Below are 10,692 nucleotides of genomic sequence, written 5' to 3' on the forward strand. Positions count from 1 at the left end.
TGACTTTATGCGATTTACCCATGGCGAATTTTTACAGATTTATGACACTAGCACTAAGAAAATATGGAAATGCTGTTTTTGGACTTTCTTTGTTCGCAATGGCTCAAGATATCATGAAAATAGATCGGTTTTTGTCAGTGTTATGGCCTGGCAGGGGACATGTTTGTTTGTTTGTTTTTGTTTTTTGTTTTTGGATTTTCGGGTGGGTAGGGTGGGTGGGTTGTTTATAACTATTTATTCAAATAAATCGGCAAACAGGCGATAAGCCTATATAACTGCCTCTCTGCGAGATAATTTTACATACTATAATGTATAAATTTCTGTGAATGACATAAATCATAACATTACAAAAATATCATTTCAGCCATTACATACAAACTACAACCGGCCTCGGTGGCGTCGTGGCAGGCCATCGGTCTACAGGCTGGTAAGTACTGGGTTCGGATCCCAGTCGAGGCTTGGGATTTTTAATCCAGATGCCGACTCCAAACCCTGAGTGAGTGCTCCGCAAGGCTCAGTGGGTAGGTGTAAACCACTTGCACCGACCAGTGATTCATAACTGGTTCAACAAAGGCCATGGTTTGTGTTATCCTGCCTGTGGGAAGCGCAAATAAAAGATCCCTTGTTGCTAATCGGAAGAGTAGCCCATGTAATGGCGACAGCGTGTTTTCTCTCAAAATCTGTGTGGTCCTTAACCATATGTCTGACGCCATATAACCTTAAATAAAATGTGTTGAGTGCGTCGTTAAATAAAACATTTCTTTCTTTGACATACAAACTACAAATACTGGGTGGGTTTAAACATACAGTACACATATTTGAACCAAACCAAAAACTCGTGCTCCTATCCATTAACTATATATAACTGCTTGACCAACTGAACAAAAAGTGCACTGCATCTTCAAAAGGATGGCCACAACTACAATAAGGATCATCATAGGTATGTCTTATGAATCTATGGGCATTTAGATCACTGCAATCTAATCGGAGCCAACAATGGATTATTTGATTTTGAGCGCGATTTTGATTCTAGAAAGTATTTATGTGATAAGTGGCCATATTATTTCCTTTTTGTTGAGAGAGTTCAGCTTTCTAATATGATTATCAAGGGCATTTCAGTCCCGAACTGCTGACGGCGGAAATGATTTCATATACAGTTTTGTTCTGGTCCAAATGTTTTTCAATTTATCAGCATTTTGAAGGGGATTATTTGTCACTGCCATTACTGTCGGAACAGAATAGAATAGGTGTTCAGTAATACCCCAGCACGAAACATACATCGGTTATTGGGTGTCAAACTATGGTAAATGCTAACAAATAAAGTGACAAGCAATGTGACGGAACATGCTCTTAATTTTGTTTTCGCATGTTGCGATATTAATTGTTTAAGAGGGCAGTGTGCAGTTGTAATATGCACTTAAGCCCAGGTGGGAACTTTGTTACGTAATATCTCCGCGAATGCGGTTTTTACGACCGTGGTTTTGGCGACTGGGCGTCAGCAAGTCTGGCCATCTAAGAAAAATATGCCGGCTTGGTCGCTGTGGAAATATCACTTGTAGGTATTCGGTACCGCAATGTGCCCCCGGGCAATACTGGGATTTTATAATAAATAGCTAGGGTTTTAGAGATATCGAGGAGAAACATATTGGAAGATTTCCAGAGAACGCGTCCGTTTGGACTTGGTAAATATTATTTCTGCTCTGTTGTATAACCTTGATGTGATTGATGTGACTTTAAATATTTTAATACTGTATTATACCAATATTATTTAGACGGTGCTGCCGGTAATCTGACGCAGTAAACTGTAGGCTCATTGTTCTAATATATATAAAGCTTAACCAGTCATCCTAGAGGACCTAGGTAAACTGTAGGTTATTGTTTTTATTGTGATAGGTACCAGTATTAATTCTGTATTACAAGGTTACTGAATGAGTAGTTAAGGGTTATGAACTCTTATTTTTCCTCAAACCCAAGGTGTCAGCTCCTAACCAAGAAACATACGGATTTAATACTCCAAAATCTCCACCCGTGATCGAGGAACTAAGGGAATTTGAGGACTGCATGGTATCCCTTAATCAAAACATCGAGTTTGAGAACAAAACCAATGTCTTTCAGGCCAAATTACATCAGGACCTGGAGACTGTGAAACATGACAGTAAGATAACAATTAAGGCCGATAAAACAACAAACTACTACAAGATCGAACAAGAAAAGTACAGCGATCTCGTAAAAATAAACGTCAACAAAACCTACAAAAAGGCGAGTGAGACTCAATCCTAGCTATTAACAGGGAGGCAAAGCACATCGCTGAACAGTTTAAAATCGACGACCGTATAGAACAACTCGCAGAAAAAGAGGCTTTCATCACTCTGAAAGATCACAAGCCTAATTTCGAGAATAAACCAACATGTAGACTAATCAGCCCAAACAAGTCCGAACTAGGACACGTCAGCAAAGTAATCCTTAGCAGACTGGTGAAATGTGTTGCGGATTCAACTCAAATAAACCTCTGGAAGAGTACACGCGAAGTACTCGAGTGGTACCGCGAGATCCCGAACAAGTGTGAAGGCAGTTTCATCAATTTTGATATTATTGAATTCTATCCATCCATCACAGAGAAGCTCCTAATCAAAGCAATAGACTTTACAAAACAACACACCATTGTAACCGAACACGAGAAAGATGTCATCATCCACGCGAAACGCACAAATTGTGTTCAGCAATAGAAAACCATGGGAGAAAAAAGAGACCAGCACCGGTTTTGACGTCACAATGGGCAGCTATGATGGGGCTGAATCTTGCGAGCTAGTGGTTTGCTACATGTTATCCCTCTTGAAAACCAAGTACGGCGTGTGTATCGGCCTCTACAGGGATGATGGACTGGGGTTTTTTAAGGAACCACCGAGAAAAATGGAAAGAATAAAAAAAGATATCTGTAAGATCTTCAAGAAAAACGAGTTGAGCATCACTATTGAAGCCAACAAAAAAGTAATCAACTTTTTAGACGTAACACTTGATTTGAACTCAGAACAATACAGGCCATATATGAAACCTAATAACACCTTGCAGTATGTAAACACTGATTCCAACCACCCACCCACCGTTCTGAAAAACATCCCGGAGGGTATCAATAAACGCCTATCGGAAATATCTTCGAATGAGATCGAATTCAATAAGGCCGCCCCCGTATACCAGAAAGCATTGGATGAAAGCGGACAGTTATAAGCTACACTACGTACAAGACCAACCTAGAGCAGTGAAGAGGAACCGAAAGCGAAACATTATATGGTACAATCCACCCTATGACCGAAATGTGAAGACCAATGTTGGCAAAGAGTTCCTAAAAATTATCGACAAGTGTTTCCCCCCATCCCATAAGATGAATAAGATCTTTAGCAGAAATACAGTCAAGCTGTCATATAGCTGCATGCCTAATGTGGCGCGAATTATTGACAGCGACAACAAAAGGTAACTGGGAAACCACAGAAAGACCGAAACAGAAAAAAAGTGCAGCTGCCCTAAAAACACAGTGTGCCCACTTGGGGGCGAATGCCTCGCTAAGAGCATTGTGTACCAAGTCATAGTGACCTGTGGGGATAAAATAGACACCTATGTAGGGTTAACAGCGACCGATTTCAAGGCGAGGTATTCTAACCACAAGACCTCTTTTAATCACAACACGAAGCGCAACGACACAGAACTCAGTAAACATATCTGGCACTTGAAAGAGAACAACCTTGAGTACGCAATCAGTTGGAAAATTCTATGCCGTGCTCCACACTATTCGAACGCGTCGAACCGTTGCGGCCTTTGTATTTGCGAGAAGTACTTTATTATTTGCAATCCTACAACGGCGTCCTTGAATAAGCGAAACGAACTGGTCAGCAAATGTAGACATAAAGACAAATACCTCTTGAGTAATTTAACATGATTAGAAGAGACACGTTGCTGTAATTAATGTTCTATACAAATCACTCTGGTTTATGCACTGAAGAGTGCAGGTTCGCACAAACATCGCGACCTGTACGAAACAGTATTGTATATAAATAAACCATGGAAGTCAAAGTATAATATATCCAAGTTATTATTATTATATGTGTAACCGCTCTACTGTAACAGTATAGAGCACTCTAGCGGCACACCGATAACAAGCTTCATTTGAATATATATATATATATATATATATATATATATATATATATATATATATATATATATATATACCCATAAATATCACTATATAAATATATCCTATATATATATATATATATCTCCGTATTCATACTGCCGGACATATATATCTATATACTATATATAGCATATATTATATAATATATATATGTAAACACATATGAATGGTTTGTTTAAAATATTTTTGTGGGAACTATATATATACATTATTACTACGTGGACTGCTGGGAACAAGAAGATGCACAAGGAAAGTTACCAAATTAGGTCTGTTCAAAGAGGGAATAATACACAGACCACTTGGTGAAGAATTCATTAAGATTGTTTTTACTAAGATAAATACATTTTTCTACTGTATATCTTTGTTTAGCTTCGTTTTGGAAATGTATAATATTTAATTAGACCCTTTGCACTTTATATTTATATGTAAAATATTTAGCTAATAATAATAGCAGGTCAAAAATATTATCTGTTTTAATATTATCTTCACAGCCAAATATCACTAGCTAAAGAGAAAGCTATACATTACATATATGCTTACATATGTTTGATAACCAATTTAAATAATCATTCAAAAATTCTAAACAATTTTATATTATATTATGAAAAATAAGGGAAACTCGGGCATCTGAAATTATTGTTTCCCAATAACGCGAGATCAGCCCAGGTTCTTTCGAGGAAAATCAAACTTCTTAGAACAATTGGAACGAGACACATCACTGGATGAAAATGATACTTAAAAAAACATTTCATTCGTTACCATGAATGACATAAAAACAATCTGAATAAAGACTCACAGAAATTAAAAAATACCATGGTCTAGTTTCTCGTTGATGACTCAAATATGATAATGTGTCCCAAATCTCAGCTCAGGTCTTTCGAGGAAAATCAACTCTCTCTTGGAACGAGACACATCACTCTCTCTCGTTACCATCTAAAAACACTCTGAATAAGACTCTCTCTCTTTCTCGTTGATGATCAATATATAATATATCTAAATCTCTCTCTCTCTCTCTCTCTCTCTCTCTCTCTCTCTCTCTCTCTCTCTCTCTCTCTCTCTCTCTCTCTCTCTCTCTCTCTCTCTCTCTCTCTATTATGTTTACCGCGAATCGTTTGACAAGAGGATGGTGTTTATTACTGTTGCAAGTTTTATGACTTGTGAAGGATGGCAGGAGGGGGAAAATGGGAATAGAATGTGTACATTAGTGATGGGAATCGGTTTGGATTTCACCATCGATCATCAGTTATGCTCGGTCGGCACCAACCGATCAACTTTCGATTACACAATCGGTAGGAATTCCATGACCATAAGATGGCTTTGAATTATAAGGACCCTGTACCTATTGTCGTGTGCACCCTGCAAATGGCTAATCGTACCTTTATTACCTATTTAATTTAATTTATCTTTATATACAGATGGAAACAAACCCAAACCAATTTATATTTGCATCAATTTTATCATAAAAGCTGGAGTTACAGTTAACATTTTCCCACACAATCGATTATGGACGTTTATAATCGATCATCACATCATAAGAACCTATCCGATCAATTTTCGATTATAATCGATTATAATCGGCCTTTGATATACCAGTCGTGGTGTATTAAGTACTAGTAATCAATACTAACTTTCTCTCCTTCATATGACCACATGTGCAGAGGTGTGCTATATATCTCCATGTTTCGATGACGTTCAACTTTGATATCAATCCTTGTAGAAGATCCATCACAATCGGACAACTGTATATCTGACAGAATACAGTTTACAATAGCATCGACCTGAAAAATAGCCGACATTATCATTCAGCCTGTTTTTTTAATTTGTTATACAAAAATGAAGACTTCTCAGAATATTGCTTTATTAGTGGCTATTAGGTATCTAATGCATAACTGGAGTATCTATAGAGTAGCGACAAGGTTCGCTGAATAATCCGGCTTGTTGCACAAAAGTAATGCGAGACAGTTGGGGGTGGGGACGTAGGCGTGGCTTAAAAACATTTCGGTCCATCGATATCAACGAAAAACGTTAGCACCTCTGGACCAATCAGATTACCGTAAAGTGTATAGACGCAAATAAAATTTGCGTGTGTGCGTGCGTGCCTGTGTGTGTATTTGTGTGTGTGGTATTGATCACATAACTGCATACGCTAAAAGTTTTGCTGTTATGAAAATAATATATTTTATGAAACTTGGACCAAATTCGATTTGTGAATGATTTTACTATTTTCCATGGCTTGTTTGGTTTGTCTGTGGCCCAGGAATGCACAGTTTTAATCCATGTTATTTGTTAGACACGCAGATAGACAGATGAGCGAACTTAGTGAAAGTGAAACCTGTTGCTCGGTGATCTTGTCTCTTGAAAGAACAATCCCCATCTTGAGGTTTCTTCTTTGTTTCGTGGAATGAGTTCTGGAATAGACAAAACAAAGAATTAAAAAGTGAAATTATATTATGAACATTCCTGTTCGCACTGGGTTATTTGCAAATATATATTCGGATATGTTTTAAAACTTAAACAAATTGTTTCTAGGATCGTCTCACCCACTGAACTAAGAAAACCTCGTATGTGCAGTTTTGGCAATTTTCACTTTTTTATTATTTCAGAAGCAGAAATCTATTATCTTTTTGTTGTCAAATCTCGTACATGTCCAGGCAATGGAAAGTATGGAAAATGTCAAATAAGTAAAACAAGTATTTGAAAACCACTGTTTATCTGTTATGAAAATCTTGTATCTACCAATTGATTATTTTTATCCTTATCATAGTTTTTCTATTGGGTAAAGGTAAATCGTTAGTGACCAAAGTGTCTGTATTGTATATATGTACACATTATGTATTCAACTGGTGGTCAAGGAAAAGCTATCATACCAGAAAAGAAGTGTAGGCCCACCACGTATTTCCGTATTAGCATAAATACAAAAAATACCATCTTGGAGAAGATAAAAATTGTATCTAAAATTAAGCCTGGGACTTACATTAAGAAGCTGAAATTTTTTTTGTTTTTTTATCCTATACATGGACATATAATAAAGGGGAAAAGTCCAAGTTAGGGTAGCAGCAGACAACGTACATGTAATATCATTCAATGACAAGATAACACAGTATGTAGGACAGGAGGAACAGTTATCAATTTTAATTTCAAATAAATGGCAGTGCTTATATATATATATATATATATATATATATACAGTCAAACCTATCCTAGCGGCCACCTGTATTCAGCGGTCACCTGCCTTAAGCACCTGATTAACGCGGCCATCCGCTACCCAAATCGGATCCCAAATCGCTAAAATGCCTGTATTAAGCAGACACAGTGAATATTTACTATTATATAAAAGTGATATCTACCAACAGCCTTAAGGTGCAGCAAATAACCGATCTTCACACCTTCAGGAATACTAGTACCCATTCAGTCCCGACATCTTTACTGTGTATCAGTTAAGAAAGTATGACTGTGGAAAGCATCTAATTGCCTCTGAGCAGGCTACGCTTGACATTTGTAGATTCACTTACTATGACAATACACCGCATGAAGTAGAAATTAAACAATTAAATGGAAAGAGAAAACAAATGTGTTGAGAACGGTTAATTTAATACATTCCAGTGGCAGTTTTTCCTGAAGGAGGCGACATGTCAAAAGTTTATTTATAGTAAACTGTGAATCACACATCCATCGATTAGCAGTACAGACGCTAAAACAAGAAACGACAACATATGTTTTAAAGATTATATGTTGCAACCTGTAATCAGCGGCCACCTGTCTTAAGCGGCCAGTTTTAACTACTCCCATGTGTGACCGCTTAAGACAGGTTTGACTGTATATATTCTAGACACCTAGCTGTTTCATAGTTCAGGAAAGGGGAGGAGGTACACCCGACGCCTATAGATATAACTGTCTGCTTTGGGTTACTTTCTGATGGTAACATCCTGACCAGCCGTCTGCAGGTAAAATCTTGAATATTTGAGTTATTGTTTACTGTCTTTTTGGGGGGGCCGCCCACTGTGTACTGGGGTGGTACTGTCCCTCCCAAGCTTTGTAGAGGGGCGATCCCAGAACCGCCCTTAGCAGGTTCCACCCCTTTATAAAAGACCTCGGGTAGTTCAGTACCCTTGGTTGGTGGAATAGAAGTAGTATCTTTAGCCATTTGTAATTGGAGTGGGGGGTATTCTTCTTCAAAATCAGGGGGGGGTGATGATTTTTTTTTTTAAAGGTTCCCCCCTGGGACGTGTTGACCTTAACATTGGTCTCCGTTTACAAGGAGGGGACGATTTAGTTGGTGAATGTAAAAAATCTACACAGCTTGGGTCTTTATTTACTTCTCTAAACTGAAGACTACGTTTTGTTGTTTTACGTTCAACTGTTTTAAATTCCTGACCAGAATTAGTTTGGGAACTGGTGGGTATGGGACCATAAATCTGACATGGCTCATCCCCCCATATGCCCTCCGCAACCGGTGAAAGGGGCTTATTGGGAAAGTCAGAGGTTTGATTTTTTGGAAAAGGAATTGAGATTTTTTGAGCAGACGCTCTAACACTAGGCTCCGCTGTTTGTTTACATTCTTGTTGGGGGGAGTCAAAGAATTCCGGAGAAGGAAGTTTAGCTCGCTGCGGTCTCTCGGCGGTCTCCGAACCCACTTCGGAAGGTACCGGAGACCCCCGAGTGACCTGCAGCTTATCTACAGACCGTACATCGGGGATCGGATCGGTTTTACCTGGTTGGTTGGTTGTACATTTTTACATGCTTATATGCCACTAGAGCTTCAAGCATGTCTGCCCCGGGGCCGAGTCCTGGATAGCCAGGGGTCTGCTCCGGGTCAGAAATTTAACGGACAATTTCGATATTTACTCCAAATATAAAATAGTTATGGGGACAACTTTACAAAAATAAATAAATTTTATTTGGTGTATACCCAAAACGTTTATTTAATTATATATAATATAAAATTAAACCTATAAATTAAACACCAATTTTTGAACGGGCGACCAAAACATTATCTCATAGTCTACTTATCATTAATTATTTAAGCCCTTGTCTGGAGAGGATTGGTGATTGGGTAGCCCAAGAGCCACAGGAAGTACCTTTTTTTTTTTTCTTTTTTTTTTTTTTTTTTTAATTTATTATATTTCACAATAGGAGTACCGAAGATATTGGTAACTAAAGCGTGGCCGGATGGGGGGGGGGGGGAGGAAGGATGGCCCAGAACACAGGGGGGGAGGGGGCCTGCCCCCAGACAAACCTATCTCTCCCTACCACCTAAACCGCCTACGCCTAGGCGCCTAGCTCTATCCTCCGGAGGCACACACACACCCCCGACCCTCACCCAACAAGTCCCCCCCCCACCCCGCCCAGCCGTCGTGCCCTCTAAAATCGGCATCCTCCATTTATTTAACAGTGGTGTCCCTAGGAGAGGGACAAAATTAAACAACACTTCTAACATTTAAGAATAAATGGTGCTCCTAGTAGAGGAACACCAATAAAAAACATTAGAACAATCCGCACGTCTGGCAGGTCGTGGGTGTGAAACGTATCTTGTTGAGTGAAGATCCGAGGCGCCTCTCTGTAGACCAAAAAGAACATAAACGTTACGTCATTCAAAAGACACTGGCACCCTTTAATTTGGAAAACCGACGTCTGTGAAGAGTTATGGGTAAAGCTATTCACAGAACGTCGGCATAGGAGCAGTTTTACCGCCCTATTAAATTCCTAAAAAATTTTTTTTATTAAATCAAAAAGATTCAAAATCTAAAACCAGGATAAAAGAAACAAACACATTAAAAAGAGCACGCTTGTAAAAATAATTAAAATCTATTTTTAAAAAGAACAACATTTTATAAATTCAAAATAAATTTTAAAAATATAGGAAAGAAACCGGCAAGGGGTGAGGTGGTTATTGCCAGATAACCATCCCTGTCCCATAAAAACCCGAGGCTGATCCTATCACATATATTCACGCAAACACCAACACCACATTAAAATATTATACATATATAAATATTAAAAAAACCGGAACAAACAAACTAGTCGACCGAGCGCGAGAAATTCCAACGACGTAAGCGACTACCAGATTACCAATTTATATATAACTAAAAAGCAACTAAAGAATTAATATGAACCATAATATCTATTAAAACTCTGACTGGGGACCTCACCATGACCATAAAGGATGGGCCCCACCGCCACCACACTAAAATCATGCAGCAGCTGAGGGACCCAACCATGTACTAACCTCACATGGAGTGTCAAATGGAGACGCCCCCAAGACAAAAAACAACATATATAGGCCACAAAATAAATATAGATTTGTGGAACAACCGCAGCGGGATAAGTATATAGTCCAAAAATTAAAATAAAATCAAATATTAAAGGGCATGTTGTAGCGGCCAATCTAAGACCGCAGGGTCCCGCCAGCTACCAAAGGAGGATAGTACACAACATATGGCTACCGGCGGGGCCCAGCACGAACTAACTTTACGCATGACTGGCCTACATAATGGCCGCCAAAT

General features: G+C 38.6%; 1 protein-coding gene across 1 annotated transcript in view; it reads right to left on the bottom strand.

The window, feature by feature from the left end:
• Nucleotides 1–8,333, bottom strand: part of LOC121373026 (protein mono-ADP-ribosyltransferase PARP15-like) — a 35,547-nt gene extending 27,214 nt beyond the window's left edge. The window contains exons 1-3 of the mRNA XM_041499469.1: nt 8,197–8,333; nt 6,522–6,597; nt 5,818–5,967 (exon numbers count right to left, since the gene is read on the bottom strand). Of these exons, the coding sequence (XP_041355403.1) occupies nt 5,818–5,967; nt 6,522–6,597; nt 8,197–8,333 (363 nt within the window). The remainder of the gene's footprint in view (nt 1–5,817; nt 5,968–6,521; nt 6,598–8,196) is intronic.
• Nucleotides 8,334–10,692: the final 2,359 nt, after the last annotated feature.

The sequence above is a fragment of the Gigantopelta aegis genome, chromosome 5 (assembly GCF_016097555.1).
Source record: "Gigantopelta aegis isolate Gae_Host chromosome 5, Gae_host_genome, whole genome shotgun sequence".
NCBI classification, from domain to species: domain Eukaryota; kingdom Metazoa; phylum Mollusca; class Gastropoda; order Neomphalida; family Peltospiridae; genus Gigantopelta; species Gigantopelta aegis.